Here is a 12484-nt window from a genome sequence, read left to right on the forward strand (position 1 = left end):
GAAGAGATTGAGATTTTTCACAGCTTCAGTTTGCTCGGCTCCACGGTCAACACTCTTGGCACCAGTAGCCAGGAAATCAAAAAACATATTGCGATGGGAAAGTCTGAGTTTCATTAGTGGGCATGTAATTCAGATCTGGCCACTCAGTTAGTTCATCACCTGGACCACAGTATTCATATGACTATAAAAATCACATGGTTATTTATTTTATACTTTTGAAATAAAACTTAATTTCATTTAAAATATCAGCCAAAATGTTTCTTTTTCCTTAAATTTTCCTTATTTTTTCTTTTATTAATTTTAATGAACATTTACCGATATTTTGGATTTCCATCTATTCATTGTTGCACTTTTCTCCCTGCTCAGCCCTCCCCACCCCAGTTCACTTCTCTGTTTGAAAAGTTAATGAAAAATTCTTTCATTAGTATACAATCCCCCTGCACCCTCGACCCCCCGACCTCCCCAAGTACACTCCACTATATAATCTTAATTCTGGACTCTTGTGATAAGCATAATAACCTATCATATATTGCTTTTAAACTGTTCTCTTACTCATCTGTTTTAATGCAGTACACTTAATTTATCCAGTTTTTCTGTCTTACCACAACCCTGATGTTGTTATTTTTTATATTTACAAAGAATTAATTCTCAAATTCAATAAATAATATCATAACTTTATTCCAAAACACAAATTAGTAATTAGTACCCTAGAGGGTTATAACAATAAAACTGAAGGGAAAAAGAGATGGTATTTTTTTCCAAAAGAACTTTCAAATGTTATGTGGGAATAGAAATTTCCATCACATACCACAGAACAGTTTTTAAATGTTTCCATTTCATATGGACTATATGCTTGTATACACCATAGAGAGCAATTGTTAAATACTACACCAATATAAATATTAAATTGAAAGAAAGCATAAAAGAAGGTAAAAGTAGTGTTCATTATTGTTGTGCTGTTGTTTAATCATTTTGAAAATTATTAATTTCATAAAGCCTGAAGAAGACTTCATCTTATCAAGAATTTAAAATTACCTCTTCTTTAGTAAGCGCATACTATAAAACACAAGAAGCCTAGTGTCAGCAAGCTATAAACTATTGTGTTACTTTTTCTTTCGCAGTGTCCTATAAAATGTTTTAACATAACTTTCTCAGTTATGGTAAAATCTGGTGAACTTGACAGTTCAATGGATTAAACTAATTAGTAATTACTATTCAGTAATTGTTAAAAATAAGTAATCTCACAAATAACAACAAAAAAGAAAACCCATTATTTCTTAAGATGACGGCCACCAAACTACTTCACATAAAAGAATTAAACATATCCTCATTCAAAGGTAATGGCATAAAAGAGCTTATGAAACCAAGTGGTGTCGAATTTAGCTATTCTGAATGAGTTAGATCTGCTTGAAAGGGCAAACATTTAATAATTCCATTAGTTGGTAGAGTTAAGATTATCCTTTTTACCCTTTTTGCTCTCACTTTTTTTTTCTTTCTCCTCCAATGTCTACTCTTTCTCATCATCCTCTTCAGATGTGAATGGAACTATATTCAGAGAAATGAGAACCTTGGATCATGAATACAAGCTAATTATAAGCCCAAAGGGCTCTACAATTTGAAAGGGAGAAGATCACATAAATAAAAAGATATACCATAAGAGATGCCATATGAATTGGATGATTTTTCAGTGTCCACTCCATTTTACAACAACTTGTCAGTGTTTCTTGGACCTATCTCTCCCAATTCCATCAGTCTGTGTCTTTCAGATGGGAAGAGTCAACTTGAGTTTCATGATTGGGAATGTAATTCAGATCTGACCATCTTTATAACCATAATGACCAGTGCAGCCATGGTCATATGATTATAGGTGGTCTAGTGGTACTCAATCGAAAGCAATTTTTTTATAAATGGAGGAGGAGAAACATCCTTTATTGAAGTTGTTAGACTTTATTGGATGAAAAACTGGAAACAATAGGGCTCACTACATGAAATAACCAGTCAGAAAAAGAAGCCATTGCAGAGGAAAGCAGAGCCAAAGCATGGAGAGACTTGTACCTTGATGGCATAATGTATATCCTTGGATCCAACTGTGCCTGAAGCTAGTCTAACTCCCTGCACTGTTCAGGTATGTGAAACAATACATTCTTTCTGTTGTGTGTGTTTTAAAAAGAAAAGAGAGATGTAATGTGTTACAAACATGAAACAAATATTTAAAATGATCTGATATAACACATTACATACCAATTACTCATTTAAAATTAGTTTTCACATTTGACAATTTGCCTCAAGGAAGGTTGCTTATTATTTCTTAAAAATACCAACAAATTATGTTCAAAGGAAAAGGTGATAAAGATTTCAAAAATTCCGACTATGGTACACACCTTAGTACATCTTAGGTGTCTGATGCAGGCCATCGTCTTTCTGATCACTTGCTATTCATCTGAGAGCTGGACAATGAATAAAGATAACAGAAGAAGAATTGATGCCTATGAGTTGTGGTGTTAGAGAAGATCACTGAACATCCTATGGAAGGCCAAAAGAGCAAACAATTATGTCTTCAAGAGGGTGCAGAGAGAGTGCTCTCTGGAGGTAAGAATGATAAGGCTTCACCTCACAGACTTTGGTCACATTGCTAAGAGTAGCTATTCCTTGGAGATGGACATTGTGCTGGGAAGTGTGGAAGGTCAGCACAAGAGAGAAAAACACTTGACCAGGTGGACTGACACGGTGACTGCCACAACGGATTTTTTGTCTGTATCAGGAAGTGTGAGACAGCACAGTATAGAAAAGAGTTCAGATCTATTGTTCATAGGGTTTCTATGAGTTGTACTCAACGGGACCTAACAACAGCTGTGCTACAGACATTCCAGCAAGCACTGTTACCTACATATTATGTTATCTAATGCTCACAAGATACTCATGAAAATCTCAAGGAAATGAGTAGAGGAAACCAAGAATAAAATAATGATTAAGTAAAATAAGATTACAGAAAAGATAGGCCTTCAGCAAGTCATTAGATATGGGAAACCATAAGTATCGAATTAAGCTGACTACAAAAATTGCTCGCTTTTCTACACATTTGCACTTCCTACACCAAGGACATGACTTCTTATGTCTAGTCCGTTGGGAGATGCAGTGTTAACCCAAACCCCACAATTTTCTAGAGGTTTGAATCTACAAAGGCTTCATGGTAAAAATTCAGCAATCTCATCATGTGATTTACACACTTGGAAACTCAATGGAGGGTCAACTATGAGGCAGTTTTGATTTGACTGATGTTTTTGAGAGAGAAAATTTGAGAACAGTTACTGAACTCTACAGTCCATGATGTAATTGCAATATACTATTCTGGATAGTTAAGTAAAGATGTGTAAAACGTTTTAGCTCAACTTTGTTGTAGAAGTTTTTAATATTGTAGAGACTAATTTTTTTTTTTACAAGTAAGGGATTAGTTGCTAATTTTGTTTTTTTTTTCTTTCATTTTGATTGACAGATAACTAGAATAAAATATCTGATTGAAAGAAGATACTAATATATAAATGTGTATTTGGTAATATATATTCATTTATTGATGCCTTTGAGTTGTGGTGCTAAAAAAGAGTCTTGAAAATGCCATGGATGGTCAAGAAAACAAATAGGTTTGTCTTGAAGAGGGTGAAACCAAGTTTTTCTTTTGCACATGGCTAAAACGGACCTGGAGAACGACATCATGATTTGAAGGGTGGAATGACAGCACAGGGGAAGAAGACTCCAGATGAGATAGATTGAAAGACTAACTGAGGCAATGGGAGTAGGTCTGTGGGAGTCACTGAGACTGACTCAAGACAGGACAGGTTTCAGAGCTGTTAGGGCCGCTATGAGACACAGGCAATTGATGACACATAACAACATGCATTTATTTAACACAGAGCTGGGCAAAGCCTAGGACTTATTTCAGTGGATAGTCTATATTCTTTGCCTTGTATGTTTAACCTTCTCAAGTACAAATATTTAAAGATGCTTTGACAGAAACAAACACGATTTTTTATAATATCTAAACAGCTATTTCTGGTTTAATTAACAAATATTTTAATTTCTTAAAATTGAACTTGAATAAGACTATTATGAGAAGAATGAGAATCCCAGAACACTTAATAATGCTCATATGAAACCTAGACCAAACAAAATCTGTTGTACAAAAAGAACAATGGAATGCTACATAGTTTAAAAGCAGGAAAGGTGTACATCAAGGTTGTATCGTTTCTTCATAACTATTCAATATTTATTTCTTCAATATTTATCATATGAGAAGCTGGATTCTCTGAAGAAGAATCATCAGAATTGTCAGAATCAGAAGAAGACTAATCAAAAAGTGTTATGCGGATATTTGCTAAAAGTTAGGAGGACTTGAAATGCTTGCTTGCTCTATAGAGCTCAAAGACATCTTCAATATGAATTGCATCTCAACATCAAGAAGACAAAAATCTTCACCATTTGACTTATAATCAATATCATGACAGAAAGAGAAAAAATTAAAGTTCTCAATGATGTAATCTTGTTTGGATCCACAATCAATATCTTTGGTTCTAGCAGTCAGGAGATCAGGAGATATATTATACTGGGCAAGTTTGTTGTCAGGGAACCCTGGAAATTACTGAGAAACAAGAATGTCAGTTTAAAGACCTAGGTGTGCATGATTCAGATGATGATCTTTTCATTCACTTACTCTGCACCTGAAAGCTAGACAATGAATAATGATTACTGAAGAATTGAGGCCTTTAAGTTGTGGTGTTGGAAAGGAGTGCTGAATATCCAATGAACTGTCTAAAGAACAAATCTTGGAGAAAATGCATCCAGAGTGTTCTTTGAAGGCAAGGATGACAAAATGTTATCTCACATACTTTGCACATGGTGTTAAGAGAAGTGATTCCTTGGAGCGGGACATCATGCTTTAAAAGTTGGAGGGTTAAGGGGGGGAACAGGCTTTCAAAGAGGTGAATTGACACAGTGGCTGCAGCAATAGGCTCAAGTGTGTCAGAGATGATGAGAATGGCACAGGATACAGCTGGGTTAAGTTCTGTTGCTCAAAGGATCACTAGAAATCATATTTAATGTAACCTAATGACAACAATAACATTATGGGAGAAATAAAATTTCTAGCTAAATAATGAAATAACTCATTTGATTCTCTCTCCTTTACACTCACCTCTCATTCTTTCTCAGAAATGAAGTATCTCATTTCATTAGATCTTAACCCCTTTTGTCCTCTGGATATTTCTTTGGCAATGAGCTTATTCTACTAATTCTCTATAGATTAAAATATCTGCACTAAACAATGAGAATTAATTTGTAAAAATATTAAGCAATTTGATCAACATGGTAAAAAATGTTTTATTTTAGAAATTACTTCAGTTTGTATAACATTTACTATTCTATCAGGTTGATACCTTAGTATTTTAAGGTCACACATAACCCAATCAACAAAAATCATCCTCAATTTTTCTGACCTCAATTTTCTCATACAGCAACTATTTAGTGAAGCCCATTGTAGTTTTGATAAGCTACTAATTCAGTTATACAAATAAAGTTAATAATTTTCACTTATTAATTTGAGGAAAACAAATGAAATACCTTGTTTTCCTTTTTTTTTTTTTTTTCACTGGACAAAGAAGTTCTCTTCAGGTTAAGACTATTCAAAACAATGGCCACCACATGAATGGACACCACACAGGAGACCAGGAGTTATTATCATGATGTCAGTTAATCCACACCTGTGCCACCTGTTAGTCTGGCTAATGTTAAAAGGATTTTCACAATAAACCAGGAAATCTCCGTTCAATATAATAAGAAGAAAACTGTCATATGTTTTGAATGGGAGTAAGTATGTGTATTTGAAAATAGAGGTCAATATTCATAAACTAGAAATTATCTCCCATGCCCTAAAGAAATTTCTCAGGAGTCATCTGATAATTAATAAAATACTCAATCTCTAAGGGCCTTTCTGAAGCCATCACTCCAAGCATACTCTGAATCAATATCTCAGTCTAAGAGGCTATACTAAGTTTTTTGAAATGTTTTAGATTTAATATAATTTTAAAAATTCAATTAATTAATTAAATCAATGTAATTAAATTAAAGCAATATTTATTTAGAAAGAGAACATGATAATCTTAATGATATTAAAAAATTCAAGCATCATTTATCATAAAAATATTCTTTAAAATATGTTAAGAAAAGTTTTGAATCTGTGGGGAAAATATCAGTAATAATAATCTTTTTAATTTAATTGAGATATGCTTGCTGGTCTTTATAAGGAAAGGACGTTATAAAATAAAACGAATGCCATTGGCAATGACTTAAGACTGAATGATAACCATCAAACACTGGTCTTATAATGTATGTTGAGATAGTAAAGATGAACCCTGTTCACATAAAATTTGATCTGCTGCTGCTAGTAACCTACTCTTTGAAGGTCATTAAGGGCTGGGTCTATTGAAGACATGAAAGGCTAGACTTCTGTGATGGAAAGCAAGTCAATAGTGGGCTCCATTCATTTAGAGAAGTTGATAGCATAGAGTCATCTGATGATGGTTGTTTTGGGTTTTTGTTTATTGTTGCTGGTTTTTTTGTGGTTTTTTGTTTTTGTTTTTAATTTTATTAGAGAAGCATAGAAACTCTGGTGGCCTAATGGAAAGAAGCTGCACTGCAATGCAAAGGCACCAGGTGTTCCGTGGGACAAGCCATTCTGAGGGAGAAAGATGGGCAGTCTCTTCCTGTGTTATTAACTGCCTCTGAAAACCCACCAGAAGGTCAGCTGTGGGTCAGTTGCAACTCCATGGTTCGCAGCAACAATAACAGAAACATAGTGAACAATATTGTGACTATTGTCTTTTGAACTACTCAACCATAACTCAGTACATTAAACTCAACTTGCAGGCTTTATTATTTTTCTTTTTTATTAATACTTTAACAAAAGTTTATAGAAAACTTGGATTTCCATTCATTCATTGTTGCATATTTTCCTTCCTAAACACCCGCCACCCACTAGTTCACTTTTCTCTTTAAAAATATTCTTTCATTGTTGGACAATATCCTCCCTCCCCCAACACCCAATCCATCTTGCTATGCATCTTTATTCTGTACTGTTGTCATGCAAATAATTAGGTATTATTTGCAAACTTTATTTTCCTACATTGTTCTTATTCAGAAATTAAAGCAATCAAGTTTCTAGTAGCTTGTAGTAAAGCCAGTCAATGAAGATTCCAGCTTGCTGGGTCTCCTTGTTCACTGTTAACTTTTCCCCAACCCCCTCACCTCTAGACCATCTTATCAGGGAGCTCTCATGGCCTAGTGGTAAGAATCTGCACTGCCATCCTCTAGGCTCATGGATCAAATCCACAAGCTGCTCCGTGGGAGAAGGATGGACAATCTCTTCCAGTGTGATTACAGTCTCTGGAAACCACGGGAGGGTCAGGTTTAGGATGGAGAGACTCTATGGCACAAAACAACAAAATCGCCTTCCCACTTACTTTTTAGTCTTTTTAACCTTTTTTTGTGAGCCTCTGAGAATTCAGTGATTCTTTCATTGAGGTCATCTAAAAAAACAACTACTGCAGATTTTCTTCCAAAATTTCAAGGGAACTCTGGTGATCCATAGAGAGTTGTACTTTCAAACCAAAGGTGGTACCTCTCTATTCTTGCAGGAAAAAGAAGACCAATCTCTTCCAGTGTGATTTAAAACCTCTGAAAATTAGCTGTAGGGCCAAATATGAGCTGGTTTCTAATAGACAACAATGAAAGTTTAAATACACATTTATGAATTAACTTATAATAGTTGTTGTTCTCAGCTGCCATCAAGCTGATTTTGACTTTTGAATTTTACACAGATGATATATTGTTCATCTTGTCCCAGCCAACTTCATGATAATTGGTATATTGGAATCCCTGTGTCGGCTATTGCATATGACCTTCCAATACAGAGGCTTCCTCTTCCAGTACTATATAGGATAGTATACTGTTGTGCAGGCTTATGCCATATGATTGCTATTAGCTAAAATTTGGAAATAGATCATCTGACTTACTTTCTTAAACTGGAAACTCTAAGGAAAGCTGTTGATAGCTGATCTTGCCAATATTTGAAATACTAGCGGCATAGCTTCCAGCATCATAAAAATTTGCAAGCCCTCATAGTATGACAAACTGACAAGCAGGTGAGAGCATTTATGATTAGAAACCCATATCCATTATGTCTTTTCTTTTAGATTTTGGCAAAATGTTCCATATATTTCCATATGTATCTGACATAATTGCACATCCACAAGTCATAAATATACACCTTTTCAATCTCCATCACCATATCTTTGTGTATTTTGGATAACTCTTGTACAGTAACAGTAGCCATGGATGCCATGATCTGGGCAACGATTTATCTTGAGTTTTTTATAACAATAATAGCAGGTTTGTTATAGTCATACTTCAGGATCAAGTTAAAAAGCCTTTTTATTTTCTTTCTTACTCCCATAACAAAAATGTTGTTGCTTTGATTTAACATAAGATAAAAGTAATTGACTTTAATTTAGGAAGCATCTTTTATAGAAATGTTTGTTCCTTAAATTATACTGTCACTCAGCACAATGAGATACTCACCTTTTGAAGAGGTGGCAGAAATGGAGAAAGTAACATATTAATGATTCTCATTTCTATTTCACAGTAAAGTATGAACATGCCTGGAATGAAGACGCTGGCAAAGTGACCCACACTTTTAAATTATTCTCTCTCCTATACAGAGCTCATATTATTAATAGATGTGAAAGCTAAATTTACTTATATTGTGACTGCTTTTAACTAATTACCCATATCAAAGGAGAAGAGACTTTCACCATGAAAAAAATGTTGTTTCTTGTGACTGATCCTTTTTAAGTCTTCAAATATTAACAGTGTCTATAATTCTACATATCTATCTCTATCTATCTTTCATTTATCTATCTATCTATCTATCTATCCATCCAAATTCATTTAATGAAACCACTGGCTTCCATCTTACATTCTACAGTTGGATTTGCAAGACGATGGTGGTGAATAGTTAGTGACATGAATTTCAGATCGTCTAATTTGTAATAAAGAAGTGAAATGACCAAGTAGGGCTATATTATTTTTTAAAAGATAGCACAAAGTCTTTGAAATGATAAATAACCCTGTGATGCATGGACTATTATTTAAGAAAATTCTATGCAATCTATAAAAAAAACAAACACATTAATAAGCCAAACAAATAAAAAACTAATGTAAATCGCTATTTTCACTTAAAGCAGAAGGATCACTAAATCCCACCACCCAAACTTCAGAGACATTTCCAGTGATTTTTATCTACGTGCCTCCCTATCTAGTAGCTTCTGCAACTTAGGACTCAGAAAATTTCACATTATTCCCTGCCCTGGAATTATTGATAGAACATCTATATTGAAATACAACTTTCTAATAACAAATGGGTAGAAAAGGTGGCATAGGCAGAGAGAGCCTAGAGGAACTAAAGACCAGAAATGAGTTTAAAAAAAATCCTTCTCAATAAAGACAAAATGTTTAATCACAAATATTTTCCTTGTATACCTGTGTGTATTTACACACCACTATATAATTTTCTAATTTAGAATTATTTTCTATCACTGTTCCTAATTATGCTATATACATGTTAGTGGTGAAAAGAATCCATTGAGATAGATTTTCCCTCGCACAAGCTTCTCGCTCTTCATAAAAGAAAGGTTTTGAATGGTACCTGGGGGGGGGGGGGGGGATCATGACAACTAACTACATTATCTTTCTTTGGTTGTTGTTCCTGTATCTATATAGTCTTGTGCAGACACCTTCAACCTGTTACCATAATCCATGGTTTCCTTTAGAGTGGTGATGTCATTGCTTTCCTGTATTTAAAAAAACCTGTTTATCTTTTCCTGAACAAGTTGTCTTGTCAAGAAAGAGTCCCATGTAATATAATAAAAAAGTGATTAAGATATTATATTATTAAAATTTCCAACTGAGATAATACATTCCAATGACAGAAAATATAAAAGTTTGTCACTTATTATGCCTATTAATCCCATTCACATAGTGAACGAGGTAATAAAAGTGATTTTTTAAAAAATAATTTAAATATACTGTTAATATTTCCTATAAATTACTGGTCTACCCTAGTGTAATATTAGTAGGGATATTAATGACTAAAATTTAGACATCATTTTATTTATATCATTCTTCATTGCTTAGATAAAAACCTTTCTTATGTTTAGTGTAATTAGTGTGTCTAATGTCTAATGTATTTCAAGGTAAGGAAACAGTGAAGCTGAAGAGATCAAAGCCATGAAAACTGATGCTGTTTCCAAGCTATCTATCCTGTTAAACAGAGTATATATAAAATAGTGGATTTATATATACTCTAAGTCAACTCTGATAGATGAATCTTTTCAATAGTGTTATGAGAATGCTACCTCTATGTACCTGTGTCGTCGTTTCACTCCTAAGAAAACAAGAGCATTTTCCAAAGCATTACATAAGCCTGAGCTCAAACATGAGAGAGAACGCTGCTGACGCTGAGATGAAAGCCACAGTCCCTCCACATCAACCACTAGACACAGAAAATGATCCTAGATATGTCTGCTTAAATCATTCAAAATTATCTATATTTGAACATTTGACCAAAAAATCATTTTAATGCTTCCAGCCAGATATACCTACACAACCTGAAGGGGGGGAAAAAAAAGCACCAGAACATTTCCTTCACATTTGTTACTCAGAAGTTAACTGTGGTGAATGATATAGAAAGGAAAATTTTAGCATCACTATGCACCCTGAAAATGTACAAATCTTTGCACCCTTTCAAATAAAACAAGATTTTAAAAAATAAGAAAACAAACCAGAATATAATGAGGATAAATTTCTCTTTGTTCTATCTGATGTCCATTCAAAGATTTAGATATTGGTTATATTAACAGATTTTAAAAAAATAAAACAAGCTTCAAATATTGTTAGTAGTTTTTGCATCACTGACATCAGAAATCCCTTGACCCAGCTCTAGAAGCATGAAAACAAGAAATAAAGGAAGATTAACAAAGACTGATCTATATAATAGTCTCAATAATGCTACAACTCTAATACTTGGGTATGCATTTGGAAAGCTATACCTGAAATGTTTACAAATAATAACATTCATGCCACAAATTATCACAAGTGGAAGAGACTAAGTAGAGAAAAGGGAAAAAATGCCTTCCAGGAGAGAAACATTCATTAGCCTACTGGCAAGTGTCTAAAGCAAATAAGGCAACTGCAAAACAATTACTTAGTAACAAATAAATCCTTTTTTAAGCACAGTACCTTTTTGTGTCTGTCCCTCTTCCATATTCTCTTCCATGGCTACCTTTCTTCAGTAGAATCTGGTACACAGAATTAATCAAAAGCCTCAATTAAACGCTGGAAAAAACTGGTGATTTTTTTTTCCCTGGGAAGCGCCAACAGCAGTGGCTCAGGCAAGTCCTCAGAGCTTAGCTAAGGCTCCCTGGCTCCTCTTGTTTGCTTGGAGACAGACTGTCAAGTGTAATTTCATTCAAATTACTCTTCCGTGAAGATTATCAATTTTTCTTCTCAAAGCTGCCCATTGTGTATCACTGTAAGCAGGTATTCAAACAAATAGCCTGCGAATTTGGGGGGAATTTGGTCTGAATCCCAGCAGCAGAGACACTGTGATTCAGGAGTCTTGCTTTGCATTTAAAATGGGGACTAGAAATTGAGGTTTGCATTGAAATCTGGGCTTTAAATTGGAAGCAGACTAAGCTGTGAACAGATGGAGGGGTGTCCTCCTAACATGAAGCCGACCACCAACCCATAATTCCCCCTCTTTGCCACCAGAGTAGGAAAGCCCAGATTCCTGTTGGTTCTTTATGCTGCAGCAATTGCTTCTCACCCAGTCAGATACGTTGCAAAAAATGTTTTTTTTCTTTTTCTCTCCTCACTAAGTATCTAGTTAATTTGATTTAAAAGTGCCAAGGAAAAATGCAGTTATGCAATCTTAGGGTTTATCTGTATAATATTAAGAGAGGTCTTATAAACTCACACATTTCAGGATTAAAAAGCAATATAAATACTGTTCAAAGGAATGTGTACAAATATTTAAGGCTCAGACAAATATGCTTCAAGTAAATACTTCAATGACATAGGACTCTTAAATGAAAGGAAGAAAAACATTTTTTAAAAGGTTCTATTGATGTTTTTGCAGTTTATGGCTTTGATTTTAGGCCACTGAAAATGTTGCTTTTAAATTGGAATTTCTAGAAAGAGAATTTTTCTCCAAGGGTCAGTACTGAGGAATGAACAGGGTCATAAAAGAAAAGAACAAATTGTAGATAAGGAACAACAGGCTAAGCAATTTATAATAGGAATCAGCAGTCTGATTTGGAATGCAAATCACAATGCAGCAGCCTGGCGATAAATTAGCATTTTGTACTTCAGCCTGCTGAGT

General features: G+C 34.3%; 1 protein-coding gene across 1 annotated transcript in view; it reads right to left on the reverse strand.

Moving 5' to 3' along the window:
* The window catches only part of GPM6A (glycoprotein M6A), a 254674-nt gene extending 242797 nt beyond the window's left edge, over window positions 1-11877 (reverse strand). The window contains exon 1 of the mRNA XM_006882219.1: window positions 11344-11877. Within this exon, the coding sequence (XP_006882281.1) occupies window positions 11344-11380 (37 nt within the window). The 5' untranslated portion in view covers window positions 11381-11877. The remainder of the gene's footprint in view (window positions 1-11343) is intronic.
* Between the last annotated feature and the right edge of the window lie 607 nt (window positions 11878-12484).

Source organism: Elephantulus edwardii, unplaced genomic scaffold (genome assembly GCF_000299155.1).
Source record: "Elephantulus edwardii isolate Elephantulus edwardi_28Jun2011 unplaced genomic scaffold, EleEdw1.0 scaffold00018, whole genome shotgun sequence".
NCBI classification, from domain to species: domain Eukaryota; kingdom Metazoa; phylum Chordata; class Mammalia; order Macroscelidea; family Macroscelididae; genus Elephantulus; species Elephantulus edwardii.